Below are 20,101 nucleotides of genomic sequence, written 5' to 3' on the forward strand. Positions count from 1 at the left end.
GTCAACAATTTCAGAGGGAGGCATGAACTAACCGGGAGAGAGAACAAATACTCGCAACCCACTCAAAGAAACAGTTTAAACAAAGCCGCAGCCAATAGACGATAATGTCTGTACAGTTAATCGGAATTAACTCTGTGTAATTGACCTGTGTTTTTGTGTAGTGTACGTTTTGTTAATTTTGGTTCTCTCTCAAATTTATGGAACAGGCCGCAATTTTAAAGGGGCCGCGCAGGAGCACGCTTTTGCGCGTGCGCGGACGCCGGGAGTTTCAGCCGCGGTTTGGTGCTTGTGATGTGTCAGCCTTTCGCTGCTGCCACGTTTCCAGGCAATCACGGCGAGGGTAAAGAAATCAAATCAGGGCTATGGTGCGGATTCCTGACTTTGGGACTCAGACTTGATAGCATTATAGAGAATGTTGCATTTTCTTTATGCAGTTTTTTGTTTTGCAAGGTCATCGATCTGTAACGTTGACTGTTTCTCTCTCCACAGATGCTGCCTGACCTGCTGAGTGTTTCCAACATTTTATGTTACTATTTCTGATTTCCAGCATCCGCAGTATTTTGCTTTTATCTTTAACTTGATACAGGAGAGCAGAACAACGGACACAAATATAAGCTGCAATGGGGTAGATTCAGAAAATAATACTTCACTGAGAGGTTGGTTGATTTTTGGAATAGCTTGCCAAGGTTGGTTTTGGAGTAAGTAGTTTAGATCTCAAGGTAAAATTAAAGAGAAATACATCTTTGGTTGCAATTTCTAGGACTGCAGGAAGACTGACTAGATGAACCCATTATCTTTTCCAACTGTGAGACTTTCTAAGCCTTTATATATCAATGAAAAAATTGTTTGGCAAATTTCTTTTGCTTGTGGAGGGAGAGAAGTCTTGGGTCATTTTTGTCACATTATGGTGCAATGATACAGTCAATGCAATTTGCCTTATCCCTTAAGATAAAGCCCTTCTGGGTTGCAATAGTCCCTCAATATACCTCAGTAATAATACCACATCCTGAGGTGGTAATGTTTTGCCAAGTCCAAAACCGGAGCAGCAGGGGTAGGATCATGACTTGAGTTCTGGTATTTATTTACTTATTAGAAATTTCCAGAAACCACACTGAAAAAGTGGACAGGTAAAAATCTTACATTGCCTTTTGCTCGCCTCTCCCTTAAAATCCTTGTTTTCTACTATCCACCTAAGCCCTCTGCCAAGTTTCTCATGAGATATCCGAGAAAGGATACAGAAGCGAGCAATGAAAATGATTGAGGGGGTGGAGGGATTGGATTATTAGGAGTGGTTATTTAAATTCGGCATGTTCTCACTGGTAAAGAGGTTGAGAGGTGATATGATTGCTGTTTTTAGGATTCTAAAGGGACTAGATAATGTAGATCATGACAAGCTATTTAACCTTGTCCAGAATAGTAGAACTAGAGGACACAGCTTTTGCTTGAAGAAGGATCAATTCAAAATTAATCTGAGAAAACAATATTTCAGTGAGCGAGTGGTCAATCTATGGAACAGACTCCCGAGGGAGAAGGTGGAAGCAGTTAGTATTGATTCATTCAAATGCAAATTAGATAGATTTCTTTCAGAAAATAACATTTTGGGATACAGTATATGAGTAATTTGAGACACGACGTGTGGTAAGTGTAGCGTGCTTGGGAGGAAAAAGGTGACTTTGGACCTATGGTTCCCAAAGCTCTCCACCGCTGGGGTTTTCCTTGTGTCATTTTTGGGTCTATTGTAGACTAATTGATAGCTATGATTAGTCAACAACTCCATAATTATTGCTACTATCAGAAGGGTAGAAGGTGAACTAGATGGACCTTGGTCTTTTCCCCCCCCAGCAATTCCTACGTTCCTATATCCTTACTGCTTTCCTCCCTCAGCGACTTCTCATCCTCAGTGATTTTAACCTCCATCTCAACTCACCTTGCCCTCTCTGCCCCGAGTTCCCTGCCCTCCTGTCCTCCTTTAACCGCTCCCTCCATATAAACTCTCCTTCCCATATTCACACCCATCCCTTCCACGTTGTCATCTCTATTCCCATCATCTCAGTCACTGATAAAGCCATCTCTGATCACTTCCTTGTATTCTTCACCACTTATATCCCCCTTCCCCTTCCAACTCCACTTCTTTCTGTGTCCACCTCTGGAAAAAATTCACCAAGTCACTTAAAACAGCACTTTGAAATCCCCAATTATCTAGGCTTTGGCCCTCCATTTGTCACAATACTTCTGCAGCTACCGATCCTCTCAGTCACAGCCTTATTAGAATGTGAATTTTTATAATATTACAAAGGCTGCAGTCCTATGCCGAAATGCCAAGAATGAATTCACAAGCAGTCAAACACTTGAAGGTTTATGAAGGTTTAGATTAACTTGAACACACTCATGACCAACACCTAAGGTGTCGTCGTAGAAGAATTGTCCGTTACATCCAGCTGAGCTTAGCTTTCCTCCTCTGATTTCTGCCCCCTTAGTGATCATGATCTCACTTCTTTTATACTATTTCTAAGCAGTGCTAATCAATAGCCTTTTGGATGTGATATCAGCAGATCTATTCTCTGTTGGGAATGGACCTTTACTTACTTTCGGTACCATCCCATATCAAAATGTCCTAGGTCTGTGTGTTCCCAAAGTTGTACACAAAGCGCTAATGGTGGGTTAGAAAGGCCTGAGAATAGAACTGAATCTCCAATTGGGGGTAATGAATCTATATCTAAACATGTGCCAGCTGCCCTTAAGAACTGCTGTAATAACCTTTGGTACTGATACACTGTCAGTCTTTCAATTTTAGGGTTTTTAAACTACAAATATTTGATGCCCTTGTCCCCAGTAAAACCCTTACTCTTTCCCATCCTGGTCGTACTCCTTGGCACAGCCCCCACCTTCAGTTCAAGGGACGCAGATTTGAACGTATATGGCACACAACTGGTTTAGCCATTCATCGCCAGACCTGGCTGGACCACATCAAGCATAGTTGGGTCATGCTGTTCTCTGCCAAAGCTGCTCATTTCTCCAGGATCACCCTCACCTCCAACAACAAGTGTGAAGAGTTCATGGACTTCTTTGTCACTAAGATTGACACTGTCCATCAGCTGCCTCTGCTGTATCCCTCCTTTCCTCTCGCCCACCAAGCCAGACTTCCCCAAGTTTTCCCCTGTCCTAATCCTGAACTCGCATCTTTCACTATTTTCTCTATTTTACCTCATATCCTCTTTGAGCTCATCTTGTCCATGAGTTCCAACTTGTGCTCTCGCAATCCTATTCTCACTTAACTGCTGACCACCCAACTTCCCTTCCTGGCCCCCATGCTAGTTGATATTGTAAATGGTTCCCTCTCCTCAGGTACTGTCCCCCTCTTTCAAATCTTCCGTCATCACCCCCTTCGTCAAAAAACCTACCCTTGACCGCTCGGTCATTGCAAACTACATCCCCTCATCAACCTCCTTTGCCCTTCCAAAGTTCTTGAACGTGTTGTCGCCTCCCAAATCCGTGCCTATGTTTCCTGTAACTCCATGTTTGAACTTCTCCAATCAAGTTTCCGCCCCCGCCACAGCACTGAAATGGTCCAGATTTGTGTATCTGTAACCCTAGATCCCTTTGCTCCTCTACCCCATTCAGACTCTTATTATCCACGCAACATGTGGACTCCTTATTCTTCCTACCAAAATGCACCACCTCACACTTATCTACATTGAAATTCGTTTGCCAATTCAACGTCCATTCTGCAAGTTTATTAATGTCTTCTTGCACTTTAACACATCCCTCAATTTCGTGATGTCCGCAAATTTTGAAATTGTACTAACTATTCCCGTGCCAAATTGTTGATTTAAATTGTGAACAACAGTAGTCCCAGCACTGATCCCTGTGGAACACTACACCCCACTTTTTGCCAGTCTGAGTAGCTACCCTTAACCCCTACTCTGTTTTGTAGCCAGCTTGCTTTCCATTCTGCTACCTGTTACCTGACTCCACATGCTCTGACCTTAGACATATGAGTCTGCTATGTGGTACCTTACCGAAGGCCTTTTGAAAATCCAAATATATTACATCTACTGTATTGCCCTTGTCTATACTTTCTGTTACTTCTTCAAAGAATTCAGTAAGTTTGATCAAGCATGACTTTCCCTTCTGAAATCCGTGCTGACTAGATGTTTTTGTATTACATCTTTGAGTAAAGATTCTATTATCTTTCCTACAGATCTATAGTTCCCTGGACTTGTTCTATCTCCCTTTTTAAATATAGAAATAACAATAGCTGTCCTCTGGCACTAATCCCTTTTCAAATGATTTTTTATATATATGTAATAGCGCCGTTGCTATATCTTCCCTAACTTCTTTCCATATGCGCAGGTGCAATTCATCTGGACCAGGGCTTTTATCCTCTCCAAGTTTGATCAGTTTATTAATTGTCTCCCCCCTTTCTATCTTAAATGCCTTCATACCTTTTTTGATCTCCTCTTCTAATGTCATGCCCACCTTGTTTGTGTCCTTGGTAAATACTGAGGCAAAGTAATTATTCAATGTTTCTGTCATCTCGCTGTCATTACCTGTGAGTTTATCTTGTGCATCCCTTAGTGGCCCTATCCCTATCCAAATTTTTCTTTTGTTATTTATGTCTGTTGAATACTGTACTATTTCTTTTAATATTCCTTGATAATTTAGTTTTGTAGTTCCTTTTTGCTTACCTAATTGGTTTTTGGCATCCTTCCTAACCTCTTCCCTTTTGACATCCTCTCATTTATTGTCCATGTACTTAGAGTATGCTTTATTCTTCAGTTTCAATTTTAGCTTTATCTCTTTATTCCTCCATGGGGTTTCATTATTGGCTAGTTTGTTCTTGTTTTTTTAAGAGGAATATATTTCTCCTGAACTCTCTTGATCACTGTTTTAAATATTTTCCATTACTGTTCTATCTCTTTGTCTGTCAATTATTTTTTCCAGTTTACCTTCCCTAGTTCCACACTCATCCCCTCAAAATTAGCTTTTTTCCAATCTATTACTTTGATCTTTGTCTTAGTTATGTCTTTCTCAAACATTATTTTAAACTGTATTATGTTATGATCGCTATTGTTAGATGCTCCTCTGTGTTTACTTCACTTATCTGCTCCAGTTCATTTCCCATTACAAGATCCAGCAGTGATTCCTCTCTTGTTGGGCTTCTCACATACTGGGTCAGGAAGGAGTCATGTACACACTGTAAAAATTCCATTCCCTTTTCCCCTTTCCCTACCTCTTCTTGCCAGTTTATTTGGGGGTAGTTGAAATCATTATCAAAATTATTATTCAATGCTTTTTATTCATTTCATAGATTTGCCTACATATTTCTTCATCCACTTCCCTGCCACTATTAGGTGGTCTGTAGAATATGCCTATTAACCTGATTGATCCCTTATCCTTTGTCTCAATCCATATGGATTCTGTTTCTATCTTATTACTTATGTCCCTTTTTTCTGTTCCCATTATGTTGTCTTTAATTAGCATAACTACTCCACCCCCTTCTTCCTTCCCTAGCCTTTCTAAATACGTTATATCCTGCAATAATTAACTGCCAGTTCTGTTCTTTATGTAGCTGTGTTTCAGTTATCCCTACATCTGGCTCCTCGGCATGAATTACTGCCTCCAGTTCCACCGTTTTGTTTCAGATGCTGCGCACGTTGCTGTACAGGCAATTTAATTTGTCTTTAATAATTGTTCCTCTCACTTTATTTTTAAGTCATTTTATACTCATGTTCTATAACTGTATTTGTTCCCTAACTGTTTGTTACCCTTGTTCCTTACCTTGGTCTGACCTTTACTCTCATCTCCTATTTCTTTTATCTTCAGACTAATGTTATTTTCACCAGATCCCTCCCCCAAGTCCTATCGAAAGCCCTGTTTATCCTTATGGCCTTTACTTTCTTATCATTTATAGATATTTATTACAGAGGAACTCTTTATTGCTTCATACTCCCCATCCTAATCGCTGACATTCTGGCACTAGGCCACCATAAAACCAGTCTCTTCCACGCATCTTCCCACACCTCGTGCTAGCCTCTGTGTCCCTTTTTGTTCGGAGACTGATTTAATTTCATTAACCCATTCTAATACTACTGTGATCCAGCTTAATGTAATGCTGGCTATTCAACCCAGTGTACCTACTCTTACAAGTGACATCTTCAAACAGAAATTGCATTACAAGATACTGTGTGTGATGCATTTATAGCTTTGTGCATACCTGTGCGAGTGAGAAGCAGGACAAGATAAATGATAGTAATGATTGGGAGTGACCTGTGGCTTCACCTTCTCCTACTTTCTCTGTGCTCTTATATTCAAAATGTTTGGGGTGACCTTCTCAAAGGAAGTCAAGAATTTTGAGGTGGTGGGATCTGTTCCAGTTCAAAACTGTTTCTTTGCAATAGGGCCCATCTTGCCCTACAAGCATTGTCTGGAGATTCTGCAAGTTAAAAGAATATATAGCGATGGACTTGTGCCCAACCTGCGTCCCAATCCAGATTTTGTATTAGTAGAAGATGAATCATGCTGTTAGACCAAATCATTCTTATATAACCTATGAAAGCCTTTTATGATAATGGGGGAAGGGTTTCAGTTGCAAGTTGTAACTTGAATATGTAACTTGCTGGGAGTATGGGCATGCATGGTAAGCAATGAAAGAGCTGTAAAGTTATCTGAGGGCTTTGTATGGGCTGTCAGGAAATGCACAGAACATTTTTTGGCATGCATATGAGTATACCTGACATATATTACTGTTGGGTAGTCATACCTTGGCAGCTTTCTTGAGTTCTACCATCTTGTCCCATATCTGTTCCCAGGTACTGTACACAGCACTGATCCTTGCCTTCCATCTCCTATCAGTAAAGTTGCATTACTGTCTTCTGGGGAGTACCAAACAGGGCAACCTTGCTCACATCCACCTCACATAGCAACACCTCCAATTCATCTATCAACAGGGTGTTTGAGTCCTGTACTGCTGACAGACTCTGTTTCATCCCTGCACATATTTTGTTGCCATCCACTGGTTCTTATCCAGAGATTTTACACAGCTTCCACTATTTTTGGCCACCAGAGCCTTTTTACAGCTTAAAAATATTTTTGACCCTACACTTATCTTTAACTGGCATTTAACTATTATGGAATTTCATCCACCTGCTCCCAGTGCACAAGATACCAATGATAGCCTCAATTCAGGCAGCAAGATCACTCAGCATAGTTATTGAGCCCTGACTGTTCGTTGCCCATAAATTGAGTTGGCACAAATTATGCATTCCACCTCCACAGACAGTGTGGAAATTCTATCCTGATGAGGAAACTTATCTGCAGGTCTGAAGAAAGGTTCATGTGGATTTTATAGTAAAAAATGTGGAAATATACTGCAAAAAAGCTGTTGCTTTAAAAAAAAACTCTTGGTCACATGCAAATAGACAGGATGGAAAAAGGCCAGCAAAATGTCATAGCTCCACAGAGGCATAAAAATAAATGCGACAACGGGATTATCGCTTTGTTTTAAATTCTGCCAGGAACACACAATAAGGCAGAAGAGAGTTAAACAATGAACAAGGGATGCGGAAAAGAAAAAGGATGGTTATTAAGATTAAACAAAATTGGAAACAAAAGTCCGAAAAATAAAGATACAGGAAAGCATATGGGAGCAATGTCAACAAGAAGTAAATCAGAAAAGGGGTGTTTAGAGAAAAGAGCAGAAATTGACACGTGGAAATCAAAGACATGGAGAAATAGAAGAAAAATCCAAGGAATAAAGAAAAGGTCATCCCCTTATTTTACTGGAGTATCATAAATCATATATATTTTGTTTAACAATGCCTGAGTGTGGATTGGGTGCTCCACTGGGTTACACACTGGCCTTTTATCACTGGGACATAAATGCATATCCGGCTCAGACTGTTGGGATGCCTCTTTTGCCTGCTGTCAGGGACTTGGGTGAAATCCATTTCCGAGCAGGCCTGTCCACACCACATACTGTTCTTGAATTTGTACTCTCATTCAGCAAGGGCACAGGTTGGCTACATATGGAAACTGTCAGATTAGTACAGAAGGGGGTGCTATTCTAATGTTGGAGATGGAACCTATTATTGGGACTGAGTAAAAGGAACTTTACTGTGTACCTAAATTTGCAGTATGTTGACCTGGGAGTTCTTAATGCAGCCTTTAGGTCCCCGAAAATTCTCAGCACTGATATCTTTGACCTTGAGAAGCCTAAAATGGACAAAAACATATGAGAATGTATGAGTATCTGAACTTACATAAAAGATGCTGTCTCAAGCCCGCTGATGAGAAATAATGTTTCTTTAGATTTCTTGAACAGATAATTGGAGATTTGATTGGTTTTCAGTGCTGTGATTAAGCCCAGACATTAGTAATAAACTGAAAATGAAAACATCAGGCAGCATTAGGTTGAGCTAATTCAATCTGTACATTGTTGCATTTATTTAAGCCAGTCTTTTGTGGCTAAATCATTTATATGTGCAAGATAAAAGATTTCCCCAACACACTGAGAAATAAAACTATCATTTCTGGTAACAACACTATGATTTCATTTCAGGGGGGTAATTTTGACTTTGGCCAATATTGCCTATTTTACACTTGTTCAATGTCAAATTTGCCCCCCCCTAGAAGTCTGCTAGCTTTTGCTATCTGCTATGATGCAAGATACGGACAAAAAAAATCCCGAAAGTGGGCTAAAAATGGTCCTTCATGAACCCTACCTGTTATGTATCCAAAAGGAATAATAAGTTGGAGTGTGTTTCAAGGCACTAAAACATGATCTTGGGATATCGGCAATGCTGGCCATTTATTGCCCATCCTTAGTTGCCTCAAGAAGGTGGCGGTGGGCCTTCTTGAGCCACAGCAGCCTTGTGGTAAACTATTATAAGTATTCCATAACTTTTTGTAATTTTTAATGTTTAAAAACAAAACGCTCCACTCATCTCATTTTATGTGCCCCCCTCCCCTTGCCATCCAAGATCCCACTGTCTATTTTGGTGGTGGAATCCATTTTCTGCCAATGGCATAAAGTCAACTCCAAAGTCTCTTAACAGCCAATTGAGGCCAAGAAGTCTAAAGGTCAATATGGTTCTATCACAGATATGACCTAGCGATCTTCCAAAGAAAGAACTTACGTTTATATCGCACTCTTCACGACCTCAGGGTGCCACGTAGCGCTTTACAGCCATGGAAGTACTTTTGAAGTATAGTCACCGTTCAAATGTTGTCAACGCGGCAGCCAATTTGCACACAGCAAGGTCCCCCAAACAGCAGAGATAATGACCAAATAATCTGGTTTACTAAAGTCAGTCGAGGGATAAATATGGGCCAGGACACCAGGGAGAACTCCCGAGCTCCTCTTCCTAAGAATGCCATGGGATCTTTTATGTCCACCTGAGCAGGTAGATGGTGCCTCGGTTTAATGTCTCATCCGAAATACGGCACCTCCAACAGTGCAGCACTCCCTCAGTACTGCACTGAAGTGTCAGTTCGATTTTTCAACACATTTTAAAAACCTCAAACTAGGACGTCAACTGCAGCTTGACATCACCTGAACTAAGTAACGGGAATTAAATTCAACTTCGGCGGGAGTGCAGAATAGGCAGTAGCGGATCGGCTCCCCGTTACATATCCCGCCCGATTTTCCTTTCCATCAATGGAAGGATATTGAATTTCATCCCCCTGTTGTGCTCCAAGGGTTAATTTCAAGAATGTTCTAATAGCGTGAACTTGTTTCTCCAGGGTACCTTCAGCAAACAGCTGATCACAAATCACCTTGTACATGGCTGACAAACTAGAGATTTAAGTTTTACTTGGGGCAATAAAAAGTCTTGTGTATATCTTGTTTTATAACTACCCTCACCAATAAATAAAAGCAAAATTGAACTTGAATAAATCTATTAAAGGATACCCAGTATCAGTGTATCATGTTAAATATAAAACAAACAGGCCTATTATTCTATTTCCAAATGTTTAGACTTAAGTTGAAGAACTTAGGGTTTCATTTGCCGATTGATCAATTTAGATTTTTTTCTGGTTAATGATCCAAGATGTTGCTTTACATTAATTACAGTTCTGAAAGGATATTTTAAAAATGAATAGAACTGCATGAAAAGGAATGTCATATAGATCAAACATATACTTTAAGATAAAGGACAGTTTTCAACCTTGGCATGAAAGATTTGGTCTGATATTCTTATCTTATATTCTGATTTGCAGTGCTTGATTGGTATTATAAATTTGTACAAAAAGGGATAGAATTGCAAAATGCAATCCTCAAATCTGGTTAGAGTCCTGGAAAAATTGTGCAATAAAAACAGAAATTGACTGGTCAGTTATTGACACTAATTATAAACGGGTGCATTTGCAGAATTTGATCGCCAAAATACTGGTAAAAGTTCTAAAAAGACCTATAATCCCTTGTGATAAAAACATAATTTGATTTATTCAGTCAGTCATTGTAAAACAGTGACTGGTTATAGGTTACCTAAAATCAGTCAGAATAGGCAGGTTTTAAAACAAAAATATATTTTATTTGGTCTTTCATTCTTGGAGATAGTCTCCCCAACTGATGGCCCCACTGCTGTAATAATGATTAGATAATACAAAAAAAACTATTTTGACTCAATGAAAAGGAAATCAAAGCTATTCTAAATCAGCCTTGCTATTTAGTTATGTACACTGTTTCCATCTTGTTACTTTACCCTTTGATAAATCCCAGATGGAACAAGCAAAGGGGACAACTACAGCTTTAACTGAATACTGGCATGGTTTAAACTCTGAATACAACACCATAAACAACATAAATGTGCTTGATAAAGCATTTATTTTCAGATACCAAATCCTTTCACTGAAATCCAGTGACATCACCACAAAATGAAAGCAATATGAAAAATTTAAGGCATCACAGTATATAATCAAATACACAATATTGACAAAAAGTCCTGTGCAAAAAAGTACAAATTAATGAATGAAGGTACTAACGTTTTGAAGTAATTCTCCAATCACAGTGGAGCTGAAAAACTCAGTTACAGTGAAACATTTCTTAATGAATTGATTAATACATAACAATGTGAATCAGGTGTTTTTGGCAATGCTGTATTTCTGGTGATCATCATATACTGTATTTAGGCAATTCAGGTGTACATTCAGTAGCACACACTGAAAACACTCACACAAACATACACTCACACATCTGTACAGAGTTCATTATTCTATGACCCTTCACCCACATTCAATACATCTCTACAGTATATTGAAAAAAATTTACACCAAGTTGCAGATTATAAAAACTATGAAAAAATATGCTTCAAACAGCATATGATAGAACCGTAAATTCTCATTTTACTTTTCAGTAGCCACCTTTACCATCATGATTCAACTTAAGCAACTTCACTGCCTCACTAACAGTACTTCATAATTTATTTTTAACAATAAAAGAGCACTTTTAAAATTAGATTTTCAGTTTCTCTACTAACATTTGTAATTGCAATTGAGGATGCCCCAACTATAAAATGATCCAGTGTGCATCAAGAACAAATTCAAAAATAAAGAGGTAACCATGACAAAACTGAAGACACTATTTCCAAAGATGGTCTACTTGGCTCTTTCTTGCCCTTTCTGCAGCTCCTGCCCCCCAAAGATTGTTCAATTTTCAAGTGTATACAGCCTATTGATTGCTGAGACTAAATTAGATATAAAAAATACATCAAGCACTTTTGCATAATGATCAGTAACCAATTCTTTCTTGCATTAGTTTTTTGAATTATGTAAATATCAGCAACATCAGTCTGTTTCTACTTGTAATTCTATTTGCTACAGTTATATCTTATGCAATGAAATACAAATGGACTGAACATAACTGAAGTAGTGTAAAAAGGAAAAAATAATGTTCAAATTTTAAATTCTACAGAATTTAGTACTTTTTGGGTGGGGGGGTGGAGGGAGGGAGAAGAGAAACACATACACATACAACAGTCCCTTTCCCCCTGTTAGACCTATATTCGTACACAACATAAAGCTGAAGTATACCTTTAGTTAAAATTTATCCACCCTTTAAAAGTAGCATGTACAACTTATACAAATGCTACAGCACAGTACTGCAAAATTTCACCACCCCATTTCTTTTCAAAACTATATTTGTACAAAATACAGTAAATTCCCCAAAAGGACATTATGAATGGTTGGAGGTTTAAAAGGGAGATTGTGCATATGTTTTTTTTATTTTAAAAAAAGAGGATCTAAAAGGTATACTGCATCTTTAAATGTTGGCACAGTTTTTCAGTATTATGACAGGCAGAGGCTCAGATGGTAGATACTGTGCAACAATATTCTTTGTGTGGCTGACCTTCAACCACAGTATCAGTCAGCAGTTAGATCAGGATATGTGCAATACTCAAGTGATGGTGCAGGTTGCTATTTATTCTTGTAGCATCTACTTTTCCAAAAGGAAAATCAGAATGACACAGAAATCACTCCAAGATTTCCACCAACGCCATGTGCAGTATATCAGGCATATCCTCTATTAGGGTTATGCGACATTTGTTCATTTTACTTGGCAAAAAGATAAACATTGCTGCCAGACCAGCAGGGCTGGCTTGATATGTTAATGTTTATTAACATACAAAGTGTCGTCATCGCTTTCCGTTTCATCCTGAAACTCGCTGCTGAGAAGAGATTTCTTTGAACCCATAGACATCATTCTGATCTCATCTTCATAATCATCTCGATGCTGCCTCAAACGATGAAAGCCGTCCTTTTGGTGATTGGATTTGATGGAGCAAACACACCAAACAATGCAGGCGGTCACAATTATTGCTGACATGGTTGCACCTAATTGAAAAGATAAAAATATTCCTTGTTTAATTTCCTTCTTTCTTTGTACCGTATAGATGTCTCACAAAAGTCCAAGCTATTCCTTTAAAAATGAGAACATAATGCAAGACTAAAATCAAAACACAAATAAATTCTCAGCAATATATTCTAGAAATTAGAATTACACAAACTAGACTATCAGAGTTCAATATACCCACCCACTCATGGTGGGAGCAACAAATAAACATTGCTATTGATATATATGTTGGCGTGTGTAGAAATTGTTTGCATTTAATGTTTAAATTATTAGTCTATTAATAGAAAATTAATATTCCATTGGATTATAACTCTCAGTCTAATGCTAAACTGAGGTTACACAAGGTTAAGTGGGCAAGTCAAATTTAATTTCCAACAGTTTGAAGTTTACCAGCTTTCCAAATAGAATGAAATAGTAAGGATTAATTTCAGATGGCTTCCCTCATTGAGATGAGATTGAACCATTGTTCTATTTATGTAATTTAGTACAAAGATTTTAACATTCCAGGGTTCTTGTGAAACTGAAAAAGTGAATGAGGAAAACCTCTTGAAATATTCTAGAATTCTAAGTTTTGAAAACAATAAAATGAGAAGTCTACAAACTGAAACATACAAATCTCAAGTTACTTGGGTGACATAGATCATTGAAGTGTCATGAACAGGTGCAGAAAATAATCCATAAGGCTAATGGAATGCTGGCCTTTATATCTAGAGGACTGGAGTACAAGGGGGCAGAAGTTATGCTGCAGCTATACAAAACCTTGGTTAGACCGCACCTGGAGTACTGTGAGCAGTTCTGGGCACCGCACCTTCGGAAGGACATATTGGCCTTGGAGGGAGTGCAGCGTAGGTTTACTAGAATGATACCCGGACTTCAAGGTTTAAGTTACGAGGAGAGATTACACAAATTGGGGTTGTATTCTCTCGAGTTTAGAAGATTAAGGGGTGATCTGATCGAAGTTTATAAGATATTAAGGGGAACGGATAGGGTGGATAGAGAGAAATTATTTCCGCTGGTTGGGGATTCTAGGAGTAGGGGGCACAGTCTAAAAATTAGAGCCAGACCTTTCAGGAGTGAGATTAGAAAACATTTCTACACACAAAGGGTGGTAGAAGTTTGGAACTCTCTTCCGCAAACGGCAATTGATACTAGCTCAATTGCTAAATTTAAATCTGAGATAGATAGCTTTTTGGCAACCAAAGGTATTAAGGGAAATGGGCCAAAGGCAGGTGTATGGAGCTAGATCACAGATCAGCCATGATCTTATCAAATGGCAGAGCAGGCAAGAGGGGCTGAATGGCCTACTTATGTTCCTATGACACAAAAAGCCAATACAATGTCACAGCCATCTTTACTTTCAATAGTGTGGGGTATTCCCTTTATCAAAAGGAATCTATACAATGACAACATGCTTACTCATTGTCTGTTCCATAACTATTAAAATTGAAACAGCAGGACTGCTATCTTCAATGTTACCACAGTTCTACAATAAAAACGGTCTCAGTGGAAAGGCTAAGTGTTCCACTGAGCTGTTCAAATTATAAGAGAATGCACGATAAAATAAATTCAAGTGATTAAAAAGTTTATAAATAGCCAAGCTAAGCAACAGTCAGACACTGTCATCTCACTTTTAGCGATGTGTGAATTGCACATTTTCACAAATTTTAAATTGTAGCTCATAGTTAACAAAAATCATACTGTAAGTGATTTATAATAAAACAACTTGCATTTATATAGCGGTTAACATAGTAAAACGTCCCAAGCTGCTTCACAGGAGTGTTATCAAACAAAATAATATCAATCCTTACCTGCTGCTGTCACCACCAGTTCTCTAGGTAGGCCGAGCAATTTATTATCCACCTCAACAACTATTACCAAAGAGGTGGCAGGTTCAAATGAGGATACGAATACCTATGACACAAAAATCAAATTAATACTTTTAATTTTCAAGCAGGACCAGAAGACTGTTTGTAAAATGGAATATACCAGAAAAAGGGTGCGTGTCTTTTATAATCATGTAGCTCACATATTAAGATTTCCAAAATGTTAAAGTCAGAACAAATTTAGGAAAAAGGAAAGCTGTACTGAAAATCTGAGACAATACACAGTATGTCCATGAGCATGTGAAAGAGGAGACAGGTTAATATTTTAGGTGCAGACCTTCAGATGCTGACGGACCAGCATGTTCTCTTTTTACTGGAATTTAAAGAAAACTGGAGAAACAACTGACTGTATTGGAGGGGAAGAGAGGGTGAAAATATTGTGTCATGTGTCATGGCAACAAACCAAGTTTCCCATTAGCAAAAATAAATTGGCTACAATTTCACTGCATCGATGAATGAAGGAGTTACATCTTGATACCAGTTAAGAATTCTGACTCCAAGTTCAACACAAAAGTGAAATATCTTTTCACAAATCAAGCCAAAAGAGCAAGAATTCTAACACACCCAGTGACTTCATTTGAATGTAATCTTAAAAACTAATGGTAAATTCTAAACAAGCTGTGATTTGCAGTAATGGGCCGCTGTCATTGACTGCCTTCTGGTGACACTTACTCCTCGAGTTTCCAGTGTTTAATATTTTGGTGCTTTTTTTTTAAAAAGCAAATTATTGTTTGCACCAAATTTTAGAAAAGTAGAATCAGAGCAAAGCTGGCTGAAAATTGAAATCTTAAATATCAGCCTCATAACGTACAGCCTGGTAAACTAAGCATTTAAACAAGCAAGGTCACGGAGCCAAAAGTCAGGGACAGAGGACACAAATAAATAATTTAGAACAAAAGCAAATATGAAAAAATGAAGATGGACAACTTAGTGGGTTGCCTTGGATGATTTTTCATGTGTTTCTTCAACAGTACAATTTATTTCCAAAACTGAGAAAACACTCAGAATAAATCCAATATTAATAACTTTACAAAAATCTTCGTAGTATTTTGCATATCTATTTTACCATATGGTGATACTACATTGAGCCAGTGTGAAGTGGTTTTGATTGTCATTGACACGAAAAAGGCAATGTAACTCAGGAGTCAGGTCAGGAATCTGACTCTCTAGCTCACTGAAGCCACAAAGTGGGACACTGCTTGAGCTTTAGATAAGGTGCAGCCTAAAGCAGTGTAATGCAGAATCAAGTTTACAAGGTTCCTTGCAGCTCTGACTGGCTTCATTTTAACATTAAAATTTAATCCACTGTTAATTGGGACTGTCTTGTTAACACACAGCTAGCAGCTAGGTAACTGTAGTCTAACAACATCCTGAACTAAGCAGATGTATAATTACAGCAGGCAGTTGGATTTTATACCTGTTTGCGCTGATGCTGGTATCCTTCTGCTAGTGCATCAATATCATGTGGTCCTGGAGCCAGCAGAACATGGAAATAGCCTGCCTCTGAAGTCAGAACTTTAATACCTTCATTCAAAATAATATCTGCTTTTGGAATTGGATTTCCATCTTTATCAGTAACCTTTCCACGTAAGCCTTTATGAACCTGAGACGAACATCAGATTAGGAAATAGGCATACAGTACTTAAAATAGCCTTAGATTACATTAGGCAAATTGGAAATCAAGTTATGGGGAAACAAAGCAGAAACAGATAGAGACATTACAACCATATCCTTTTCACAATTATGCATTAGTTTATCATTGTTTTGTCAATCACTGTGTATTCTATTGATTGAAACTGGAGAAGAAGAAGAATTATTATAGGTTTCATGTGGTGAAGTATATTGTGACATTATAATCTCCCTATAATGTATTAAGTCAGGGATGTCTAACCTTTTTGTTTTTGTGGACTCCATGGGTGTATACGATTTAGCCTCAGGCCCACATATTCCATCTTCCCATTAATTTGTGTAGATCTCAAATTGCTGATGCATCTGGGTTGTTGTGATTTGGGATTTAACCACTATTGAGACAACAGTGCAAAGAACAGCCTTTTCCAAACTTCCAGGCTGACAAATATCAAGCAGGATGGACCAGCAAATGAGAAACATCAGCACCAATAGGAATGAATTGCCTGGGTGTCGAGGGCCATATATAACCTGTGGGCTGCAGGCTGGACATCCCTTCATTGAGGAACTTGCTCAGGTTTTGATGCTAGATGCTTACCTCAACAAGCATACTGAGTAAAGACTTCTTGTTATCATGCCAAATCGTAGCAAGCTCTTTCGCATGTGGGAAGTTACAGCAGCCTGTGTAAACTGTGATCTCAGGGCAGTGGCCGTAGGTGACACTAAAATCCTGGCAAGACAAAAGACGAGGGAAAAACTCTTAATCCATCAAATGTCATCTTGAACAAAATTCATGGAAATTTAAAATAAAATGGTTTTCTAGAAAGAAAACTGCTCAATGACCTTACAGTGGGAGCTAGTAAAAGGATTAAAACGCCACAGTTTAATCTGAATTACAGATTCCATTCAGTTATTTTTCTTTGGACAGGACTTTTACCACAAACTAGGCAGACATTCAGCGTCAAACCAATAAAACTAAGTTTTGTACAATATCCATTATAAGTTTCCGTTAGTTGCTGGTTGTATTGCTTTTGGAATTTTAGCCAACACCCAATTTCTATTTGAGGAATGCAGACCATTCTATCTCTCTTCGCAACACTGGTAAATTGCAAACATGTAAATTGTCATCTTCTTCTATGACTTTGAGAAAGTCTTCAATACACCACTTCAAAAGGCTTACACTTTACATTGCAGAAGTCTGTACAATTTAATTATGTTTGTGGAGAAACACATCTTAGTACTTACAATATTATCACTCAAATTGCATCAACACTCAAACAGCCATAAGAGGGCAGTATAGGAAAAGCAGACAGTTCTTGCTTTTTTTGAACCAATGCTTGGCTTTTAGAAAAAGAATGCATTCCAGATTTTCAGTGACATATACACATCAACGGAAATTTTTTATAGGATTCATTATGACGACTCATTTAGAGCAATGACTACAAATGCTCACCTTCATGCTATGCATGTGACCATGCCATTGTGCACCACGTACAATACCACCAGGGATGCTTTCATCTGTAACAGATTAAATCAGTGAACTTCGTATGCCAGAAGCAATTGAAAAAAAAACCCAGGTCCTCCCAGCTATCATATTTTACAACAATGTTCAAATTGCACTTATGATTAATTTTATTGATCCGAAATGAGCATTTACAATCTTATTGCACAGAGCTTTTGTAAAGTTGAATAAATAGCCTACAGATAGCTTTATATATATATTCTGGGAACGTAGACCATGCTATCTCTCCGACTGTTAGAATACATTCCCCTTTGATTGGGTGCAGGGGCATTAGTTTTTCTTTTCCTAATTGAAAGAAAACTCTCTCTACTGTTTTAACAATTTAGAAATATTTCTCGCATATAAAATCCTTTGTCAAGTTTCCTGAGCCACTTGCAGCAATGATGTAAAGAAACCCAGCTTGTATCATTTTATTTTTTTCTGTCACACGAGGGAATACCATTAATTCCCCTTTGTACAGTGCATCTAGGAAGGCAAAACCATTGTAGCCAATTTATACTTCCATAGGTGCACTGCAACACAATGACTGGAAACTAATAAGTTCCATTTAAATCCATGTACTGTGGAAAGTTGGGATTAATGAGCTCATCTAGACAGTAAAAGTTCACTAAGATGAAATGATATTCTAAATACACCGCAGAACCAGATAGCAATAGCATTCCCTACATTGGTGAAAAAGACTGCAAATTAATCTTCCTCACAGTCAGACTGTGTTGGCCATCAGACTTGAAATTTTAAAATCAATAAATTTTGTTTCTCTGTGAGCATCATATACAAAACTTCTAAGTAAAAATATCAAATCTCCTGTTAAAATTCACAATGGTACCATTAAAATTATCAAATTCTTAAAGTATATTGTCAGTTTCCATGTTCAAGTTTTAAGCCCACTGTTTAAGCACTAATTTGTTTACCCAATTAAGATCTCATTTCAATGAATGAAAGCACAAACACGTTTTCAATGAAAACAGTACTATTTTTACAAACTAACAAATTATATTATTTCTTCCAACTTTTTGTAATTCCCTCCATACTATTAGAAATGATTCAACCATCTTTCCACCATCTACAAGGCACAGGAGTGTGATGGAATACGCTCCACTTGCCTGGATGAGAGCAGCTCCAACAACACTCAAGAAGCTCAACACCATCCAGGACAAAGCAGCCCGCTTGATTGGCACCCCATCCACCACCCTAAACATTCACTCCCTTCACCACCGGTGCACAGTGGCTGCAGTGTGTACCATCTACAGGATGCCCAGCAGCAACTCGCCAAGGCATCTTTGACAGCACCTCCCAAACCCACGACCTCTACCACCTAGAAGGACAAGGGCAGCAGGCACATGGGAACACCACCACCTGCTTGTTCCCCTCCAAATCACACACCGTCCTGACTTGGAAATATATTGCCGTTCCTTCATCGTCGCTGGGTCAAAATCCTGGAACTCCTGACCTAACAGCACTGTGGGAGAACCTTCACCACACAGACTGCAGCAGTTCAAGAAGGCAGCTCACCACCACCTTCTCAAGGGCAATTAGGGATGGGCAATAAATGCTGGTCTTGCCAGCGACGTCCACATCCCACGAATGAATTTTAAAAAATTAGAAATGATAAACAACAGCAAAAATCCAGTTTAAGTTACAGGGTGTCAAAACCTGAAATGTCAATTGACTTCTGTTTCTCCACAGATGCCACCTGACCTACAGAGTATTTCCAACTTTTTCTGTTTTCAAATTTCCAGCATCTGCAGTATTATGCTTTTTGTTTACATTAAGAATTAGTTCTACCCCTAGAAGTCAGTAACACATTTCATGTAATACTATAATTTACAGTGCTTGTCCTTCTGATGTTTAACAATGCATTTTTGTTCTATTTCATGCATTTTTATTGGTACTTTTTTTTTGTTTAATAGTTCATAATTTCCTTTTGCCCTTTTAGATTTAAAAACAGTATTAAGATTGTTTCTTCCAGTCTACTCTATTTTTAGGTTGCAAGCAGAGCAAGGGCAGCGCACCAGAGTGAGCAACATGTAGAACAGGAGGACTGACAGTTAAGACATTTTGAGACCAAACTAATAGTCAAGAAACACAGAGACTGAATATGGTATCCAAGATTCCCTCAGGTTAATGCATCTTTTGACCAAGTCAGAGATTTTCTGTCCTGCAATGAAACATTCATCTGAAAGTTTGATCTGGGCTTGCAAAATACAGGAAGACTTT

The 20,101-nt window shown here is 38.4% G+C and overlaps 1 protein-coding gene and 1 long non-coding RNA gene across 2 annotated transcripts in view; one reads left to right on the plus strand and one right to left on the minus strand.

Moving 5' to 3' along the window:
- Positions 1–295: 295 nt before the first annotated feature.
- Positions 296–19,725, plus strand: LOC137344972 (uncharacterized). Its single transcript, XR_010968513.1, has 3 exons — positions 296–365; positions 490–656; positions 18,922–19,725. It is a non-coding gene; the product is annotated as an uncharacterized lncRNA (long non-coding RNA).
- The window catches only part of LOC137344971 (carboxypeptidase D-like), a 63,975-nt gene continuing 54,387 nt past the window's right edge, over positions 10,514–20,101 (minus strand). The window contains exons 17-21 of the mRNA XM_068008281.1: positions 17,816–17,880; positions 16,961–17,092; positions 16,154–16,339; positions 14,662–14,764; positions 10,514–12,834 (exon numbers count right to left, since the gene is read on the minus strand). Of these exons, the coding sequence (XP_067864382.1) occupies positions 12,608–12,834; positions 14,662–14,764; positions 16,154–16,339; positions 16,961–17,092; positions 17,816–17,880 (713 nt within the window). The 3' untranslated portion in view covers positions 10,514–12,607. The remainder of the gene's footprint in view (positions 12,835–14,661; positions 14,765–16,153; positions 16,340–16,960; positions 17,093–17,815; positions 17,881–20,101) is intronic.

The sequence above is a fragment of the Heptranchias perlo genome, chromosome 28 (assembly GCF_035084215.1).
Source record: "Heptranchias perlo isolate sHepPer1 chromosome 28, sHepPer1.hap1, whole genome shotgun sequence".
NCBI lineage: Eukaryota > Metazoa > Chordata > Chondrichthyes > Hexanchiformes > Hexanchidae > Heptranchias > Heptranchias perlo.